Source organism: Peromyscus eremicus, chromosome 8b (assembly GCF_949786415.1).
Source record: "Peromyscus eremicus chromosome 8b, PerEre_H2_v1, whole genome shotgun sequence".
Classification (NCBI taxonomy): Eukaryota; Metazoa; Chordata; class Mammalia; order Rodentia; family Cricetidae; genus Peromyscus; species Peromyscus eremicus.
In genome coordinates, this window is record NC_081424.1 from 24,134,332 (window position 1) to 24,157,178 (window position 22,847).

General features: G+C 36.0%; 1 protein-coding gene across 1 annotated transcript in view; it reads right to left on the minus strand.

The window, feature by feature from the left end:
• The window catches only part of Trdn (triadin), a 319,941-nt gene extending 297,339 nt beyond the window's left edge, over positions 1–22,602 (minus strand). The window contains exons 1-2 of the mRNA XM_059272972.1: positions 22,536–22,602; positions 21,899–22,108 (exon numbers count right to left, since the gene is read on the minus strand). Of these exons, the coding sequence (XP_059128955.1) occupies positions 21,899–22,108; positions 22,536–22,602 (277 nt within the window). The remainder of the gene's footprint in view (positions 1–21,898; positions 22,109–22,535) is intronic.
• Positions 22,603–22,847: the final 245 nt, after the last annotated feature.

The window sequence follows — 22,847 nt, forward strand, 5'->3', positions numbered from 1 at the left end:
TTCTTAATTATAAGTGCTTGGCTTTAGCTTGGCTTGTTTCTTGCCAACTTTCTTAAATAAACTTTAGCCCATCTACCTTTTGCCTCTGGGCTTTTCCTGTTTTCTTACTTCTGTAAATCTTACTCTTACTCCATGGTTTGCTGTGTAGCTGGGTGGCTGGCCCCTCTCCTTCTCTTGCTCCTTGTTCTTTCTTCTTTTTCCTAGATTTCTCCTTCTATGTATTCTCTTTGCTTTCCAGCCCCACCTATTTCTCTCTCCTGCCTCACTATTGTCCATTCAGCTCCTTATTAGACCATCAGGTATTTTAAACAGGCACAGTAACACAGATTTACAGAGTTAAAAAAATGCAACATAAACAAAAGTAACACAGCTTAAAATAATATTCCCCAACAGTGACATCTGCATATATATAAATGAGGGTTCATCTCAATTGAGAATTGAGATAATTTGTAATACACACACACACACACAGACACACAGACACACACACACACACACACACACACACACATATATATATATATATATATATATATATATATATACAGAGACAACATATATAGGATATATACAGGATATGTATGTATATATTCAGAAATGTGGCTAGGAAATTCAAGTACTTTTACATTAGCTCCTGTGTCAAGTCTGGCTTTAACTTTCAATTAGTTCATAAAGATCTAAAGAAGTGTCCCCACACCTGTCCCTAAACTCCCTATATTCCCAAGGTTAGCTATAGAGACTCAATTTTCTCAAGTGCTTTCTTTGGTGAAGTGTCTAATAGCCAAACCTGCACACACCACCTCTAAACTCCAATGCCTGCATGTGATGCTACAAATCCTCAACCAGTTTGTCCCGAGGTAGGTTACAATCACACATCAAACACACAATCAAAGAAAGAAGTCCACAGGTCAAAGTCACATCACAGAATCACAAACAAAATTAATGGCCAGGATAGAATGCCTGCCCCTAAAGTCCTAAAGAAATGTTCTAAAAGTATCATCTAGAAGTACTCCAGGATATAGAAGATAACGTCATAATAGTCATAAACTTCATCAGAGAATTCAAGGAATTTAAAGAAGAAATGAACAAATGGCTTAGTGAACTTAAAGGTGATAGCTATAAATGCCTGAGTGCTGTACAAGAAAAGACAAGTATGTGACTAAATAAAAAGACAAAGACAATTCAGAGTATGAACACTGACTCCAGTCAAGAGATGGAACTATTGAAGAGAATACAGAATAAGATGGTGATGGAATTGAAAAACTCAATAGGTGGAGTAGAAAACAGGCAGGAGGTTTACTAGTAGGGGAATTAAAGAAAAAAGAGAGCACCAGTGTTTGAAGATAAAGTAGAGTAATTGAACCACTTAAGCAAAGAATATTTTAAAAATTGAAAACAGAGCAGGCACACAAAAGAAATGTGCAGTAATTATGGTACACTATGAAAAGTCTAATAGAAAGAGATCATAGACATACTCTGATTCACAGTATTCTTTAGAAAAAAAAACATAAAAATAGACCTAGCCAAGGAGGTAAAAGACTTTTATAATTAAAACTTTAAATCTCTGAAGAAAGAGATCATTGAAGACATTAGATGTAGAAAAAGATCTTCCATGATCATAGATTGGTAAAATTAATATTGTGGAAAAAAATCCTACCATGGGCACTTTACAATTTCAGTGCAATCAAAACCCAAATCCCCACAATACTCATCACTGCAGAAGAAACCGGCATCGTGAAACTTGCCTGGAACCACAGGAGACTTCAAATAGCCAACAAAATCCTGAGCAACAGTTCTCTGGGGATTACTGTACCAGACTGCTAGATATGTTACAGAGCGATAGTAATAAAGACAGCATGCTACTCTCACAAAGACAAACATGTCAGTCAGTAGACCAAAATAGAAGACTCAAAAATGAGCACATGTAACTACAACCCTCTGATAGTTGACAAACAAGCATCTTCAACAAATGGTGCAGGGAACACTGGATGCTCAAAAATGAAATTTTACCAATACCTATTAACCTGCTCAAAAATCAATTCTAAATGGATCAAAGCCCTCAGTGTGAAATCTGAAATGCTGAAACTGAAAGAATACATAAGCAGTACCCTATCATCTATTTGTAAGAAAGGACTTTCTGAAAAGTATTGCATTTACTCGGGAATTAGGGTCAGTGATTGAGAAATGGGACCTCTTTATAAAACTATAAAGTCTTTCTATAGCAAAGAAAATAATCAACAGAGTGAAAAGGAAGACCATGAGTGAGAGGGAATCCTTGTCAGCTATACAACTGATAGAAGATTAATAAACAGAATATAGAAAGAACTCAAAATACAAAGGATCAAGACAACAAAAGACTCAATTTAAAAAAGGGGTATGAACTTATGCCCAACTGTAACTCCAAGGAGCCACGACAATGATCAAATTGGCAAGATATTCTAAAATGCTCCGTTGTGGCACTTATATCCTGGCATAAAATACAGAGATCTTATTTGAATTAATAAACAAGAGGAGGAAATTTAGGGCCATGCCTGGCCCTATAGTTTAGACAATCACCTGTGGCTGGTGAGGCCTTTGAACTAAGAGGAGAACCTACTACTTTCAGTTTCCTAACCCAGTATAACCCTGACTGCAAAGAAGCTTCTTTCTTGCATCAGATGGAGACGATTGCAGAAATCAATAACTAATCAAAATTCAGAAGCAACTGATATATTTATAGTACAGCACCTACACACAAACAGTTTGGAAAAGAGGAGATGCAAATGTTGTAAACAAACCAACAGAGGGTCAGGTTGGCTACTGTGGGATAGTGCCTTCTTTCTGTGACAGGGAAGCTGGGCCCATGAAATCTCAAGACTATTGTTCCATAAACAAGATCCGAACAGTGACAACTCAAGTTGACATGCCAAAGTAGATCAGGAAAATTGCACATGGCCCTACGTCCAGATGAAGAGCTATAGGCAAGTGAGGACTGCTGAGATTCAAAGAATCAGTCTTTATTAGGACACATCCCCTGATGGGTTATCTGATCCCAAGTGGTCTGTCCTAAATGTATACGCATACAAGCAACGTTAAATGTACTAAGCAAGCTGTATTTATGTAGGTGTGTGTAAAAGTAATTTGCATGTGTATATAATAACAATCAAAGTTGTTATGAACTGGTGAGGACATAGGTGTGCAGAAGAATTGGAAGGGGGAAGAAAGGAGTGGAAAGAATGTAGCTATAGTATTCATGTATGATTCTCAATAAAATTAAAGGTATACAAGAAATATGAACTTAATTTAAAACAAAGCACAATCGCATTAAAGAGCCTCCCTGTCAACTCAGTTGTCTTATGAGAATTTGGGCACTGGAATTTCTAATATCAACAATATTTTGCTTAGATATTTAAAAAGACATAAATAGGAAATTGACCTTTTTGTTTGTTTGTTTTGTTTTTGTTTTTGCAGCCTTCTATCTCCTCTGTTCCAAACTGTTTCCTGAGCTGTAGATGTAGGTGCTGGGTTGTTCTCACATGCACTGTAAATTTGTGTCTTTAGCAATGTGATGTTCAGTCAAGGGGTTGTTTGAAAAGCTTATTAAGTGTAGTAATTTTATAATAATTTCTCGTATAATGGACCACTAGTCTTGTATATTTTGGTTGATTACAAGGAGGTAAGAATTGTTACCTTTAATCTTCATTGCCACGGTAGAGTCAAACACCTGTTTCAGGGTCTTCCGATTGTCTATTTCAAATTGAAAATTAAGCCCAAACTGGAGAAATCAGCAATGCACTCAAGGAATTTGTGATAACATCATATTTTCTTCTTTTCTACTTAATTTCCAGTATTAATTTCTGTCATCTATCAGAACAAGGTTAGGCTGCTACAGAACAAACAACGCATCTCCTCATTCTGGTCTTTTGGCTTGGTGCTTTGTTCTAGAATAGTCCTGAATATTTCAGTATCTGAAATATTCAGTGATTGAAATTCTATGGATTATGTTATCTATACTCCCAAAAAATGCCACTTAGGACATAATTCAATACAGTTAATGAATACTTCTAATTTTAATCTTAGTGAGAAGATTCATTTTATAAAAGTCCTAATGGACATATGACATTTTCTGTCTACTCAGAGCAAATGATAATATAAAGTATTATTCCATTTGTTTAGCAATTTTAATAATCACTCAAGAACACTAGGTAGAATTAAATAAAAATAAAAACAGTAAAGTATTTTTCTCTTACAGGACTCATAAACTATAAAATAAACATGTAACAAGATAAGTATAAAACATAATGAGGTAGAGGTATAGTAGAAGAATAAACAGATTTACATGATAAATCTTGGGAAATTTTACAAAATTAAATATTTAATATGCTTCTTAAAAATCAGCTAAAACATTTTAGCAATTGACACCGGGGCCTAGGCCAGAGCAATTTAATCATTGCTTGAGGGGAAAACTTAGTTGACAGAAATGGCTGTGCTAGCTAGTTTTATGTCAACTTGACACAAGTTGGAGTCATTGGAAAGGAGGAAACCTCAATTGAGAAAATGCCTCCATAAGATCAGGTTGTGGGCAAGCCTGTAGGATATATTCTTAATTAGCAATTGATGGGTAAGGGCCCAACTCATTGTGGGCAGAGCAACCTGAGGCTAATGGGTCTGGGTTCTCTAAGAAAGCAGGCTGAGCAAGTCATGATGAGTGAACTAGTGAGCAGCACCACCTCAATGTCTCTGCATCAGCTCCTGACTGCAGGTTCTGCCCTTATTTGAGTTTCTGTCCTGATTCCTTCATTGATAAACTAAGATACGAAAGTATAAGACAAATAAACTCTTTTTTCCTCAACTTGCTATTGGTCATGGTTTTTCATAACAGCAATAATTATCTACCTAGGAAAATGGCAGTAGCAATATCCAGATTACAGAACAAATTTTGCTTATATGCATAAGAATTTATTAGTCTACAATACAAAAGAGGATATTAGGAAGATTACAATGTTATTCATATTTTTACACTACAATTTCCTCATTCTTCTAATTATGTTATCAGGTAGCCAGACTTTCTTAATAGTGGACTGTGGGTAGATTAGAGGAATTCATGACTGAGATAGGAAACAAATAATTAATTAAAAGAATAGGAGGATAAAAGAGAGAAGAAAAGAGACAAAACTATTAGTGTTAAAAGGGACTAGAACTAAAAAACAAACCCTCTATGCCAAGATAAATAAGTGACTAAGGAAATTTTAGATAGGAATAGATTGAATATTATATACAATCCTTTTGTTTCCCAGAGTATCATTTAGGGTTAAATCATTGAGTGCAAAAGCAAAATGGCTGTGCATCAATGATACAGGATGTCTTGTTCCGATTTGATTTCATATAACGCGCAGTCTATGAGAGGGTTAGATGACTGCCTGTTGTATTGGAGTCTGAAATCAGAACTAGAGGGAAGATGGATGGTGGAAGGAGCAAGGCAATTGCAGCCCGCAGGGGATGGGATGAAATCCACGACCATAAATTCTAATTTGCCCTACTCCTGTGACCTTCACGTCTGCATGCTCAGTGATAGTGGTAATTCTCAGGATAAACTGCTGTCCCTCTTCATGAGCTGAATATGCACTTTACCCAGGAGTGGGAGAAGCCAATGGAAAATCTGGCAGAGCCGTCATTTTTGCAGGCATAGCTGCTCATAGCTGCTGTCCCTTGCCAAGCATGGAAGCCAGGAGATCAGTAATAACATGTGCGCACTACTGCATTGGTCCGCGAAATGACCATCTAAGGGCAGACAGTTCACAACCCTGCCTTCTGACTTACAGATTGGGCAGAAACTTTCTTTCACTCCCACTCTGCCCAAACTGTGCAAGTGTAAGAATTCTAAAAATCTATTTCTACCTGGTGAAAGACAAAATGGGAAATGACTGTTCTGCTTTCCATGAGCATCAACGTTTACTAATTTTAGTTACTCTTTTTTTTTTTAAATTTTTTTATTTTTCAGTACAATTCAGTTCTACATATCAGCCACGGATTCCCCTGTTCTCCCCACTCCGGCCCCCCTCACCTCCCCCCCCCCACTCCCACCTCCTCCAGGGCAAAGCCTCCCCCGCAGACTGAGATCAACCTGGTAGACTCAGTCCAGGCAGGTCCAGTCCCCTCCTCCCAGGCCGAGCCAAGCGATCCTGCATAGGCCCCAGTTTTCAAACAGCCAACTCATGCAATGAGCACAGGACCCGGTCCCACTGCTTGAGTGCCTCCCAAATAGATGAAGCCAATCAACTGTCTCACCCATTCAGAGGGCCTGATCCAGCTGGTGACCCTCAGCCATTGGTTCATAGTTCATGTGTCTCCATTCATTTGGCTATTTGTCCCTGTGCTTAATTCAACCCTGGTCTCAACAATTCTCACTCATACAAACCCTCCTCATTCTCGCCAATTTTAGTTACTCTTAACATGCTCTTGAAAATGCCCTGTCCTTCTGTTCTAATGCATCAAATGCACAAACATACATATGTATATATGTATATGTCACCTAGGTATAGAGTCTTACCCCCAGATCCTTATACTCATATTTTATTTTATAATTTTATAATACATGCATATTTTATATGAATTTTAAACCATTTTCCCTTTTATTGAAGGCTTTATTTATTTTTATGTGTATGAGATTTAGGTCTATGTGTATGTAAGGGCACCACTTGTATGTCTAGTGTTCTTGGAGGTCAAGGGAAGGTGTTGGGCATCCTCCAACTAGGGTGACTAATGGGATAGTTGTCAGACACCACATGGTTATGTGGAACAAAACTAGAGTCCTCTGTAAGAGAAACAGGTGATCTTAGCCACCGATCCATCCCTCCAGATCCCGTTTCTTTCTTTTGCAATGGAAGAAAATGTTCAAAGCTGATTTTGCTTTGTTTTTGTGCTTATCTGCAGTCAGCCACTTACTAAGTCCAACTTCCATTACAAATGGTATTTCAAAGCTAAAAAACTTATCAAAAGCCTTTCTGCACTGAGTTGTCATGAACTTGAAATTTTTGGAGAGATGGAACCACAGGTCAAGAAATGCCAACAAGCTGCCTGAGCTCCTATTTCCAAATAAAATTTTAGAACATGGGATTCATCATCTTTGTTTTTAATGTTCACAGCTCTTTCTCTTGTGTTAAAATGTTGACCCTTGAGCAGAACACTATAATTTTCCCTCTTTATTGTCTGAAGTTGCAAGTGTAACTAAAATGTCAAAATTACTTATGGTAGAAAGAGTGACAGAAGTTTTGGGTATTCGAACTCTGTTCCACTAAAGACAGGGTCAGATTGTGTCTCGAAAATATTGAAAGTAATTCTTTACTCATGATGGTAATGTGATGGAGATTAATTCATTTCACTATGATTCCAAATATTAGTGGCTGTTCTTTTCTTTCTATATTTTTAACTCTAAAATAAGGCCCTTAGGTCAAAACTGCGTAAGTACACACTAAGAAATAACAACCTAAAACAAGACAAAACAAAAAGCAAAAGCAAAAACAAAAACAAAAATCATTGCTCTCAGTCTATCCAACCCTCTTCCATTCTCTTCCTCTATTTACTTTAGTTTATATCACATACACATTTGTATTTCTAGAAAGAGGTCTATACAAAGGAGCAATAAATAAATAAAGGAACAATAAATTAAGTTTCTTTTAACATGGGAGGCATGGGTATTTTACCCCTGCTTTTAAGACTCTCTCAGTTTAATATTATCTATGCACCTTCAGTCTTCAGTTATTTGGCAATGTGTGCTTAGATAGAACCTAAATTACTCTGTTTTCACTCAACTGCTACGTTTGAGGCAACGAGGAACATGACTATGGGCAAATATAAGTGCAGTTTCCCACTGCCTCCCAATACCAGCAAACTGTGCTGCAAATATTGAAGTCTAAGATAGTCCAGCTAACTGGTGCTAGACCCGTGACAAATAGAAGACTTTCTGTGTTGCAAACAAAGGCATAAACAAGGTTTGAGTTCCTTTACCTATGCCATGAACACTAGGGATTGTATTGTATTTTAAAAACTAAGCATGTAAAAATATGAGATTTTTACTAATAGAAAAATAGGTATCTTTTTTACAGGAGAAAAAAAATTGTCTTATCTTATAATTACAGGTTACAGTTCATCATTTAGGGAATTTCAAGACAGAATGCAATTATTGGCACTCAGAAAAATCATACTCCAAAAGTATGATATTTTGGAATGCTCAGTCTTGCTATTCTTTCTTCTGCTTTGTTTTTCCCCATGAAGGATGCTTTGCAAACTAGAATCCCTCTCTCTAGAGTGGGCCACGGAAACTAGAAACTCTGATAAAGATAACTTCCCCCCCAAAAAAAATCCTATTAATATTATAATCTCCCTGTGTATGTGTGTGAACATGAGTCATAAACAACTCGCCTTATCTGATGGTAAGTCATAAGACTTTTATTAGAGAAGGCATTCATCATCCCAGGGGAAAGAATGGTGACAACAGAGAGCCAGAAATAAATAGAGCAAGCCTTTGCTGTAACCTCTCCTACTCTTTCACCCTTGGCTTTGTTTCATTCCTTCTGACCACCTTTTGAGAAGGCTGCCATTTTGGCATCAAACCAAAGCATAAAAATTAGTTTTCATGGCCATTTTGGTCATCAGTTTTTAAAAGGCCTTGGTCTTATAAATTTCTGTTTAAATAAATGTCTTCTGTTTATGCTGATACTACCTTTGATTATAGGAATGTCAGCTATGATCATCACGTTTTAGAAGGTAGGATATTATATCTTTACATACCTATGCTACATATAGAATGAAGTATCTTTGGACTCAAAGGTATAACAAGGAATTAAAACACAAGTATTTGTACATGTATAGATTGTTGCCAAGCTAGCATGAAACAAATTTAATTTAGCTCAAGCGTAGGAAAATCCAAAATATCATTCCAATTAAACAAAAACTAAGTTGGTCTCAGAAAGACAAAGATCACATTTGCTCTCATTTGTGGGCCTTAGATCTCATAGAGATATAAATTTACACAGGTACCCATAGCGTGAAAGAAGAAGCCTAACAATGGAGAAATGAGAAAGAGAGGAAAGAGCAAGGATGGTAGGAAATGGATACATATGTTCACAGTGTCTCATATACTTGCATTATGCTTGTCTTATATAACAGGTCTAATGAAATAATTTTGAAAATCATTCCTATGGAATTGCTTGCTTAGTTAGATATGATAAGTTAAATGAACAAACAAAAAAGAGACAGTATGAATGAATGATTTATATAAGAATATCTTCTTGGGATTTTTTTTATTATTAATTTATTAAGTACGAGTGCACTTGTGAATTGGGGAAGAGATAGACAGAGACAGATACAGGGAGACAGACAGAAATAAATCAGTTTCTGTGGAGGACCTAAGAGAATATCTGATTTCCCTGGGCTAAAGTTACAGGAAATTGTGAGCTGTCCAACGTAGGTGAGCCCTTCTAGTCCTCTTTGCTCAAGTGTTCTTGACCACTGAGCCATCTCTTAAACACCTAGATGAGCATATCTTGACAACTGGTGCTTCTTAACTATTCAAAACCAAGTCAAAGAAGCAGGAGATTGAAGCAAATGCTGCTCACGTTGCATCCGCATTCAGAAACTAAGAGTGGTGAATTAATGCTGTGATCAGCTTCTTTGTGTACATGTTTAGAATCAAGGGTTTTGACTAGGGAATGGTGACTGCTGTGGGATGTTCTCTATGCTGTGAATGTGTTGCTCTGATTTGTTAATAATTAAAGTGCTCATTGGCCAGTAGCCAGGCAGGAAGTATGGGCAGAACAAAGAGAAAGGAGAATTCTGGGAACAGGAAGGCTAAGGCAGACAGACAGTGCCAGCCACCACAATGAGAAGTATGATGTAAGACACCAGTAAGCCACAAGCCACATGGCAAGGTATAGATTTATAGAAATGGGCTAATTTAAGATATAAGAACTACATAGCAAGAAGCCTGCCACAGCCATACAGTTTATAAGTAATATAAGCTTCTGAGTGATTATTTTATAAGTGGGCTGCAGGACTGTGGGGATTTGGCGGGACCTGGAGAGAAACTCTCCAGCTACAAATGACACTCACTGTGGGTGGATCTTCCATTCTCAATTAAGGACAGAATGATAATCACCCACCAGCAAGTCCAGAGGCAAAACTTCAGTGTGATTCTAGACTCTGTGAAGTTGACAACACTAACCATAATACCTGCTTTGTATGCTTAAACAAATTAATAAAACAGCTTCAATTTTAAAGATAGAAATCTCATTAAAAAATATGTATCAGGAAGTAGGGATGCAAATAAAAACATTAAGATGAACAAAAAATCCATATCATTGAGATTTTGTGGTCTAAACTTGGAGATGGTTTTAAAATTATTTTCATCATCTGAATTCTACCAGGTTTAATATAATTATACACCTAACCAAGCTAATCATGAAAAGAGATAAGGCAAATTAATAAAATTAAAGATTAAAATATATTATATTATAATAAACAGTAATAAAATTCAGATTTTTTAAGGGATAATTTTAAAAACTACATTCCAAGAGAATGGAAAATGTAAAAGAAATGAATATATTTATAGGCACTTACAATCTTCCAAATCAAACTAAGATGATACAAACAACTTAAAAGAGATCTACAAGTATCAATGGGGTCAAAGAAATAGTGAAGCTTCCCAACGAAAAATAATCCAAGATAGGATGGATTCATAGATGAATTCTACCATACTTTAAAGATGAACTAATGTTAATGTTCTTCAAATTAATCTATAAAATAGAAAACCAAAATAATACCACCAAACTTTTACAAAACCAATACAACTTTGGTAATCAAGTGCAAAAATACACTAAAGACAAAAAAAAAATCATGATGCATACAGATACAAAAATGTTCAACTTTTTTCATACCAAATTTAATAACATATTTAAAAAACCATATACCATGACAAAGCAGGCTTATTTTCAGGCATGTAGGGGTGTTCTAACATACAAAATGCAATGTGAAGTACAGCACATAAATATACCCAAAGAAAGAAATCACAGGATCATTTCAATAAATGAAAAACTGATCTTTGATAAAGCTTCACATCCTTTCATGACTAAAAACTCTTAAGAACAGAAGAACATATATTGTTGCAATGGAAGTTTTTAAAAGTGATAAACCAGTGACTAGCATTATGCGAAGAAGTAAGGAAGATCTGAAAACATTTCTCTTAAAATCAAAAATGAGACAAGAGCCGGGCAGTGGTGGCGCACGCCTTTAATCCCAGCACTCGGGAGGCAGAGCCAGGCGGATCTCTGTGAGTTCGAGGCCAGCCTAGGCTACAGAGTGAGTTCCAGGAAAGGCACAAAGCTACACAGAGAAACCCTGTCTTGAAAAACCAAAAAAAGAAAAAAAAAGAATGAGACAAGAGTGTCTCTATCTTCATTCTTAATGAATATCACTGTATTTGAAGGACAGCCTGAGAATTGACACATAGGTGAAAAAAAAAAGATGGAAGAGATATTATAAATAGCAAACAAGAAAGCCAAATTATCTCTGCTTTCAGAGGCTATATTCTTACAAGACCCTCAAAACACCATCAAAAATTCTTAGATATAATAAGCATCTTCAACAAAGTAGTAAGCTACAAAGTCAGTAGAAAAAATCAACAGTTTCTCCATGTACCAATAATGGATATGCTAACAAATAAATAAATAAATTACCCCTATTTACAGTAGTCTAAAAATGTCATAAGAATAAATGTAAGACTAAATCTAACAAGGGAATTAAAACTCTGCCACATAAAATTGAAAACACTAAAAAAATAGAAAAAGACACCAAAAGATGGTAATATCTCCCATGCTCGTGAACTGGTAGAATTATTTGGACTTAACAAATCTATGGACTTAACAAAATCCCTATAAAAATTTTAAGGAAATGTCCACATAAATTGGTATTTCAATCATTAAATTCATCTAGAAGCATACATTATACCAATAGGCAACATATCCTGAAGAAAAAGAAGGATGCTAGAGGTTTCACAGTGTCTGATGTCTATTTTTGTTACAAAGACGTAGCAACAAAATCAAAATGGCAGGGCATTAATATGGATAAGCAGAGAAATGCCACATTGGGTACAGTTCTTGTTCTTCAAGCTTGAGGACCTGAATTTGAATCCCATCATCTATATAAAGGATTTCTGTGCTTTAAAACCCAGTCCTGGGAGGAAATAGAGACAGGTAAATCCTGGGGCACATTAGCCAGACAAATTAGCCAAATAAATACTCTCCAAATCCAAGAAGAGACTTTGTCTCAAAAATAAGAGAGAATGTAATTAAAGAAGATATTGGAAATCAACCTATGGCCTACACACATATGTGTTCATGTACGTATAGCCACACAAACACGTGCACACACACTACCTATGCATATCTTCATACACAAAAATGCATTAATAAAACCCATTATTTTGCATGCTATATATCAAAAGAAATATAAAATCTAACAAAAATAGAACATAAAGCAAAGTCATTAATATAGAAGCTAAAGCTTTAAAACTACTAGAGTAAAATATACTAACATGTAAAACTAAACATAAAAAGAGATGCAATAGTTCATGATAATTACAAGAATTGATAAATGAGATTGCATGTAATTAAAAAATACTTTGTACAACAAAGAAAACAGTAAATGAAGAGAATGCAAACAAAATGGAAGAAAATTTTTCTCAGATATACATCTGAAAGGGGATTAATAGCTAGAATACATAAAGAAGTAAAAAAATAACTACCAAAACTCTCATCAATAAATAAACAGATGAAATGGATACCCAAATATGAAGTACAAATGGTTAAAACATATATTACTATTGTTTCAAAAGTCTTAGCTATTAAAGAAATTCAAATATATTTTTTAAAAAAAGCTACACTGACATTTCATCTCACCCAAACTGAGTAAATATCATAAAAATTACACAAAACTAGAGGTGTGAATATGGAAGATGAAAGATTCCTCACACACTGATGATGAGATTATAGTAGTATACAGTTTAGTAGTATACATTACATACTAGTATAGTAGTAAAATGCAGCAACTACAGAAGTCACTGCTGAGGCTCCTCAAAGATCGCAGCAGATCAATGGAGAAGATGTGTGATTTTTACATCACACACTGTGAAATATATACAACTTTCAAAAAACGATATTAGTAAATAACACAGAAGGAAATTACAATAATGTGTGGTGAGATGACTCAGTACGTAAGATCACTTGCTGCCATGACAGGTACTATGTTTCATCACTAGGACCTATTTCATAGAGAGAAAAAACTCTCACAAGGTGATCTCTGACCCCCATATTTCATGCTTTGGCATGCATGTGTAAGGTTTTTTTTTTTTTTTTTTTTTTTTTTTTTTTTTTTTTTTTTTTTTTTTTTTTTTTTTTGAGACATGGTTTCTCTGTGTAGCTTTCCGCCTTTCCTGGAACTCACTTTGTAGACCAGGCTAGCCTCAAACTCACAGAGATCTACCTGCCTCTGCCTCCTGAGTGCTGGGATTAAAGGCATGCACCACCACCACCCAATGCATGTGTGCACTTTTACAAACTCACATACACAATAAATAAGACATAGAAATTATGATGGACACATTTGTTAAAGTTATGGAAAGGTTTCCCTAAAAATACAAATTCAAACAGCACTAAATGATATATAATGGCTAAATGCAAAAAAAATGAGTCTCAGTATATGGTATGGTGTAGTATAATATTTATCTTTTAAAATCTTAATATTTGAGCTAGGTGTGATGGCACATTCTTTTGATCCCAGCTCCTGGGAGGCAGAGGCAGGTGGATCTCTGTAAATCTGAGGTCAGTATGGTCTACACAGTGACTTCCAGGACATCCAGAGCTACATGATGAGATCATAGCTGGGTGGCGGTGGTGCATGCCTTTAATCCCAGCATTTGAGAGGCAGAGGCAGGTGGATCTCTGTGAGTTCAAGGCCAGCCTGGTCTACAGAGAGAGATCCAGGAAAGGTGCCAAAGCTACACAGAGAAACGAGAGAGAGAGAGAGAGAGAGAGAGAGAGAGAGAGAGAGAGAGATCCTATTTCAAAGCAAAACAAAAGTGTCAATGGTTTTGTATTATTGGATATCTTGATTCTGCAACTCATTACCTAGAGTGACACAGAATTTTCAAATTTTAATTTTAAAAAATAATATAAGTAATGTAAGTATAGTTTTACCATATCTCCAACAAAGATATTTCAAGACCAAAAATACAGAAATTATATAATGTTATGGTTAAAAATTAATATTTAGAATGAACATAAATGAACATATTTTTCATTATCTTTTTCCTCAGGTCCTGAAGGATCATTAAATTTTTATCAACTAGGGATCAGTGGACTATATATAGAACCCTCTGCTTCTTAAGTGTATTTTTAAGCGTAGGGAACTGGAAATAAAATGCATCCTTTTAGTCATAGTGGCCTAAAGAACAAGATTTCCTGAGAAATTGACAAAAAATGTGGACTTTGAGATAAGACTTGAATTACAGAAAGAAGCACACAAAATAACAGGCATCCTTTCAATCCAAGAACACATAAGAATTGATAAAGTCTAAAAATCTGTTGTGTTCAGCCAGACTCATATATATATATATATATATATATATATATATATATATATATATGCATATCCACAGTAACAAATGCTTCTTTATATACAGCTGCAGTTAGTTAGGTAGGCAACTAGGTAAAAGATAGTCAGGGAGACAAAAAGAGATAGATGATGGAAGATAGAAGATAGATAGATAGATAGATAGATAGATAGATAGATAGATAGATAATTGGTGGATAGATTATTGGTAGATAGATAAACAGATGATGGATGTATAGATAGATTAGATAGAAAGGCAGATACATAAATATATAAATACATACATAGATATATAGATAGATACATAGGTACAGATAGATACATAGATACATAACATATAGATGGATATACATAGATGATAGATAGATAGATAGATAGATAGATAGATAGATAGATAGATAGATAGACAGACTGATTGATAGAGAGAGACAGAGACAGAGACAGAGAGACAGATGATAGATAGATGATTGATAGACAGGCAGATGTAAGTTAAACTTATTCTTTGGGTCTAAATTGGAGATTTCCCCCCAAATAATTTCACTCGGCTAAATTCACTTCCTAACAAGCAGTACACCTGCTTAACTGGGATAAGTGCCAAGAAAAGGAAAAACTTCAGGGGAGTTAATTTCCAGAGCAACAGATAAATGGCACACCTCATTAGAAAATCTATTTAAAAGGCACATTTGAGGAATGTCTGCAAGACTTTCATAATAAATTGATGCTTACACCATCACATCATTGCCATCTTTCTTCTCAGATTACTGATCTTATTTCCTCCTAATAGGGTTCAAATTCAAGTTACATTTTATGAGTAATTGCCTCCTTTACGCCAGGTATACATTCTTCACATAGATCATTTTCTTCTAATTACTGATCTGCTTTTGAAATGAGTATGCTTTGTGGGACATTTGGGAAATTTTCTGAATAGTGATAGCCACCCTGATACAATGTATGATAACTTTTCCCTGTTGTGGTAAGGAGAATAGATTATGACCCTTGTTTTGTGCAAGAAATTCTAAAATTACTATAATATTTTCACATACTCTGAGCCCGAGGAAAATCATAAGTAATTTCTCACGAAACACTATTTGTTTAGATTTGTTATTGTTTAAAGAGAAACCTGTCCCTTCATGAACAACAGAAGGTATTTGTAGGACATTTCAATCAAGTGCACTAATTTTAGTTCTCAGAGAACTGCAGCCAACCCTGTTTCTGTAAGGGCTCACTGGTTTAATCTGTAGAAGCTTGAGTCAGGCCTGCAGCAACCTTCAAGAGAACCCAGCTTCTGTTACTAAGGGACCAAATTTCTTTTCTTCCTCACACGTTTCCATTGGCATTTAATTTCCAAGGGAGAAGTAAAGGCAATGAGCATAACAGCAGAGTGATCCTACATCTTGAGTGCTGGCTTTTCTCCTCTTGTAGCTATTAATAGCTCCCCAAGAGCACCCTGTTTTGGATTGTTAAACTATATAGATATCCCAGGGGTAGGCTTCATCCCCTATGAAGTCAGTAAAGCAGAAGTGCATTTCCTCAAATTTCCCTAGATGGAAACTTCCAGGTAAGTTTGGAGTTGGAAAAAGGAAGGCAGAATGTAAGAGGTGATGTAGCCATAGTTTGCCCTCTGAAGGTTGGTGCTGGGTGTGTCTTTTCACATTTTCCCTAGTATCTTGGTGATTCTTGTGTTGCAACATCCTGCTTGGTCTCTAGTTCCTGATGGCCTGTCTCCTTCACAGATCTCTAAGGCATGGCATAGCAGTTCATGACCAATACCTCACCTAAATCGTTTCCACTTGAGCTGGTGAGAAACAGATGAAGGTTACCATCTGTCCTTATCCTCTACTTTGCTTCCATCTGTCCTCTCAAGTCTCAGCATGCTGACTTTCCACTCAACAGCAGACACACTCAACAGTCTTGTATAACATGCTTAGTCAGCTTCCAGGACTATTACAATCCCTATTCTGTACCAGGTGAAGTGTTTCTGCAGCTCCCAACACATAGAACACACCAAAGAGTGTTTGAGATTTTTTCACGTTGCGTTTGGCAAGAAATCAAGGAGAGCTGAAATACTTTTCAAATCTATTTATATTTAGCATCTTGAAATTTGTCTTTATTATAGTGAATAATCCAAATGATAAACTTTGAAGAAAAGAAAGTGAGATACTATCTCTGTCACAGACAAGGGAAAGGAAACCCCTACTCATATTATGTGAAGGCTATTTGCATGTGTTCCATAAGCAGAATACAGGGGGCAAATCAGATCCAACTCTGAAAATGAGAAGTAAGGAAACTTGCTGGTTGAAAATTCTGCCCCTAAAGTCAGTACAGCATGTGTTTAATGGAAAGAAATTTTCCTTTTTCTTTTGAACCCACTTTAATTGTTTCACAGTGTTTATCAACTGTTACAAAGCCCAGTGGTTGCCATTCTGGCCTTCAATATAAATTACAACATGTTTCTTTCTGCTGCTAGTCATGTTTTGAAAATATTAATAATTACATATTGAAAATATATTGGGATAATACAAAAGAATCATCATGGATACATATATACTACTTCTTAGTAAAAATTTAAATTATACCAGTTAAAAACAGTATTGAAAATATAAAAGTAGTTTTCATTCTTTAAATATCTTATTGAAGTAAAATTTTTCTTGTGATGAAACATTAAAAAACTCATTAAGAACTGACTAAATGATCTTAACCATTCTGACAGGTGTAAGATGGAATGTTGGTGAGGATATGGAGCAAAGGGAGTTTATGTCGGGAGTTCAAACTTGTTCAGCCACTTTGGAACTCAATATAGTGATTTCTCAGAAAATTGGGAATCAATCTATCTCAAGACCCAGCTATACCACTCTTGGGCATATACCCCAAAGGAAGCTCAATCAAGGGAATTTGCTCGACTATTTTCATAGCAGCATTATTCATAATAGCCAGAATCTGAAAACAACCTAAATGTCCCTCAGCCAAAGAATAGATAAAGAAAATGTGGTACATTTACACAATGGAGTATTCCTCAGTTGTTTAAGAAACGGCATAATGTAATTTTCAGGCAAACAGATTGAACTATAAAAAAATCATCCTGAGTTAGGTAACCCAGACCCAGAAAGACAATCATGGTATGTACTCAGTTATAAGTGGCTACTAGTCATAAAGAAAAAGATAACCATGATACAATCCACAGACCCAGAGAAGCTAAGTAAGAGGAGGGCCCAAGGAGGGACACATGGATCTCCCTAGAGAAGGTAAATAGAATAGATTTTGTGGGTGGACTTGGGGCAGATGGGAATGGGAAGAAGAGGGATCAGGTTTAAAGAGGATGGAGGGAGAGAGTACTGGGAGAAATAACTGGAATTTGGGGGAACATTTCTGGGTGAGGTAGAAACCTAGTACAATGGAAACTCCCAGGAATCCATGAGGGTGACCCTAACAAAGACTCCTAGCAATAGGGAATATGGAGCCTGAACTGCCTGTCTCCTGTAACCAGGCAAGACTTTCAGTGGATGGACTGGGACACCAACCCAACCACATAACCTTTGATCTGCAATACGTCCTGCCTACGAGATGTGATGGGGTAAGGGTGGCATAGGAATCATGGGAATGGTCAACCAATGACTGGTCCAGCCTGAGACCCATGCCATGAGAGGGAGACCACCCCTGAAACTGCCTAGGTGGCCAGGTCCCAGAGGCTAAACAATTCAGAGACCTAGGACAGAACCAAACATGATTGGCAAAAAAAAAAAAAAAAAAAGTTCATGTAATGATGTCTAAAGGTATTCTGCTATACTCATAGGTTGGTGCCTAGCCTAATTCTCACCAGAGAGGTGTCATCCAGCAACTGATGGAAACAGATGCAGAGACCCACAGCCAAACATTAGTCTGAGCTCAGGGAATCCTGCAGAAGAGGGAATAAAGAATTGTAGGAGTCAAAGGGGTCAAGGACACCACAAGAAAAATCACGGAATCAACTAAGACTCCTAGGGTCCCATAGAGACTGGACCGACAACCATGGAGCCTACATGGGACTGATAAGGCCTTCTGCACATATGTGACTGTTGTGTAGCATAGTCTTCTTGTGTGACTCTTAAGAGTGGGAGCAAGGGCTGTCTCTGACTCTTTTGTCAGCTTTTGGAACACTATGTCTCACACTGGGTTGCCTTATCCAGCCTTATTACATGGGGATGTGCTTAGTCTTACTGCAATTTAATATGCCATGTTTAGTTAACATCTATGGGAGGCCTGCCCTTATCTTAACAGAAATGGAGAAGGAATGGATGGGAAGGATATACATAGGGGACGTGGGATTGAGAAACTGGGAGGAAACTCTGGTCAGGATGTAAATAGTAATACTAATACTATTAATAATAAAATCATTACAAAACAACTCGCTAAATGGATGAAAGGAATTAGAATTTTAATATAAGTGAGTGTGTCTAATATATACAAAGATTGATATGAGGTCCAGATTTTTTTTTTAGAATTGTGCCAACTCTTTGAACTAGTATTCTTTTGGTTACATAAATGAATCACTTGAATTTTAATAAGCTAAAAGCTTTTGAATTTTTTAATATTTGTTTCTTTTTAAACTTCAAGTTTTGTAATTTTTTATTTCTTACCCATTGATCATCATAATATGGCATGTTTTTCTGTGTGCCTGTTTTTGTTATAATATCCATTTGTCAAGTGCTGTGGGATGTTCTGTATGTTGCTCTGATTGGTTAGTAAATAAAACATGGATTGGCCAGTAGCCAGGCAGGAAGGATAGGCGGGACAAACAAAAAAGAAAATTCTGGGAAGTGGAAGGCAGAATCAGAGAGACACTGCCAGCCGCCACCAGGACAAACAGCATGTAAAGATGCCGGTAAGCCACGAGCCATGTGGCAAGGTATAGATTTATAGAAATGGATTAGTTTAAGATATAAGAACAGTTAGCAAGAAGCCTGCCACGGCCATACAGTTTGTAAGCAATATAAGTCTCTGTGATTATTACTTGGTTGGGTCTGAGCGGCTGTGGAATTGGCGGGTGAGAGAGATTTGTCCTGACTGTGGGCCAGGCAGGAAAACTCTAGCTACAAGAAATACAAGTTTGTGTTTGCCTAGGATGAACGGGTAAGGACTGAAATAAATATGGTTGATAAATTGGATATGTGCACTAAATTACAAGATAAAAATGAAGAGCTCAGTCAAGACCTGAATTTCATACAAAAGGTATTTGCTGTACTCAGCCAACCAAGAAAACATGACCTTTTCAGATATTCACATTATGAAGATGTCTTTAAGGATCTATTAATGGGTAGGGACTGATGAATTTGGTACAAAATTTCATAAGTTCCATGAAGAGAGACATGAGTGTGAAGTATAAGAATAGATATTGTGCCACTGATAAGAAAGCTCAGATTTATAAATCATTTGTATTTATGGAGCATAGGATGTAATGAATTCTCTCAATCCAAAGAGACTTTAAAAACCTGACTGCAGGGTCTTCTTGTAGGAATGACTGGTTTTGTCATTAATAAATATAGACATTATAAGAAGGAAGCTTCACAGAGGAGCTGTTCTTCATTTTGAAGACTAACTGAAGTATTAACCACCAGATAAAATGTCTGTGACAGGTACCAATTCATAGCACTTGATGACAGTACTTCCATGGAAAATATATCCTATATTTAAGTAATCTAATCTAAAAATCTAATTGAAGGTAGCTTTGCATTTTATAGAACAAATTTTTGTGTCTGCTTATGAAATTAACTTAGAGATATTAGATTGACATGGAGCTCTTCAAAATATATACTATAAAATGAGTTAACTATGATTTGTGGTCATATTTAGTTTTGAGGTTAAAGTAAATGAAGTTATGTTTTAATGGAAAGGATATATGAAATACGGCAGTCCATTTAGACTTAGTAAAAGTGCAGTTTTCTAGAGTAATATAACAAATATTTTTTCACTTAAAATTCTGTCATTTTAAATTATAGATAATGCAACTGCATTTTCTTTTTAAAATTTATGAAAGAGTACAGTAAATTCATTACCTATTAGAGCAGAAACCTATGGCTCTCATTGTTTGGTATTTTGGTCTTATCTCTCTGGTAAACGATGCCAAACATTGTCCAACTACCAAAGATATAGCTGGCAGAAATCATAACATTCATGCCTCTGTATCCATAAACTCCAATAATAGACATTGATGCCTTTATGATATTTATATTACAGTTTTAGCTCAACTAGCATATCAATTATCTGGTACAAATAGAAGGATCTTGATAAGTAATTATTGAATGACTAAAATTCCATGAGAAGGAGAGGATTCCTGAATACATAGATTCCATTTCTCAGTGTCCAGATGCTAAAGATCCTACTGTCAGTGGAAGTGAAGAAAAAATGAGGGGAGGGGGAAAGAATGTGTATGAAGAGCACAATAAGATGACAATGAAATATTTTCACTAGTGGTAAACAGTAATAGGCATAAATCCATGCATCTACTCATGGAATATGTACTGAATACCCAAATAATTCATTTCCTCCAGGAACTCATAGTCAATAGAGAATTAAAATAAGTGTCAGGTGTGGAGGCAGATATATACAATTTCAACATATAAAGTATCTTTGAACAAAGAGATAAACAATGAATCCTAAGGTTGAATAGCCCATAATGAAAATCTGTCTTTTCTCACTTGCATTATTCCTGCTGTGCTCCAAACACATAAGGGGCATGTGGACAATCAAGATGCAGTAACTCATTATGAACAATTCTGGGAAAATCCTCTTGACATTCTCTACTTTCTGAGACTGAAAATAGGCGGGTTACTAGGAGGGGCAGAGTGTGCCTGGAAAAGAAACTTGAGAGCATATGCCAGTGAGCCTTAGAAATAGTTCCAAATATCTTGTTCATCCAAAATTATTTAATATAGTCTGCACTTTATTTCATCAAGTGTAAAACCCATCGGTTGTTCTTCCTTCATAGCTGATTATTTCAGTTTCAAAGATAAATCTCCACCGGGCTTTTTAATCATCGTTTTTTATGAAGCTTCAGCATTTAGCCTGCATGAGGCTTTAAAGATGAGGACACTGATTGCATTTTCAAATCAGTGAACACAGTAGACCAAGAAAGGAAATAGAAGAAACTGACTCTGGTGATTCACAGCATGTCTGCATGTGTGTTTAATTCCTCACACTAAGTCGGGTTGGAAAGAAACAATGCCACACCTTAGTAGAACATTTGTCCTTAGATTTAAAGTCCCAATGTAAGGCCTCTTACCTGAAAAGTTTTTGTAATCCACCAAGTCAAACATAACGATAGCAACTGCTGACCATGTGATTATCAGAGCGATGACCAGAAGCCAGGCTGCAGGAGAGCTGAAGGTTGTCACGATGTCTTCTGTGACAGTCCTCTTCAGCACCTTTCCAGGGGACTTGGGCACAGACCCATTTTTGTTGTCTATCACAGCTGTTGTTGTAGATGTACTTCCTAGTTACACAGCCAGAAAATAAAGTATAATTCATAAATGAACTTCAAATATAAGAAACGAGATAACACAGGCTATATGAGTCTAGTAAACCCTTGGTGCTATTTTCTATAGTGGAACATACTTACAAAGTATAAGACAATAACCCATAGACCATCAGGACGTTACCCCAATCTCAGGATTTTATCCTGAAATACAGGGGTTTAAGTGATAAGTAATCTCCAGTACAATTTCCCATTCTCATTATTAGAAGCTGAGTTTGAGGGCTAAGATGCCTTTTACTACTATGACCTTTGATTTGGGTGCTCTTGAAGTTCAGAAAGCAAGAAAAAAATCCTCTTATGGAGAGAATAAAAATTAATGATAAAGTAGTTCAAATGAATGAAATTTTTCTTGATTCCCTGTTTTAATTGCCTAACTTGTCCTCACTGACATCATTATGTTTTAGTAGGTACACAGAACTAAGAGTAATGTTGGGAGAGCTTAGAATATCCATTAAGTTGGCTTCAAGAATCTATAACTCATGTCATAATTTACAAAATATATGAGATAGGAAAGTTATAAACAAATATGTTAAATGTATCATTTTAAGTCTCACCATTTAAAAACAACTTTTGTTAAAATGTTCTAATTTTTTCCCAATTTTCTCCAGATAGTGTTAAATGTATAAATATGCTTTATTTGTTTATAACAAGATATGATCATACTTTTATTTGCTTTTAGCTAAGTGATATAGAATAA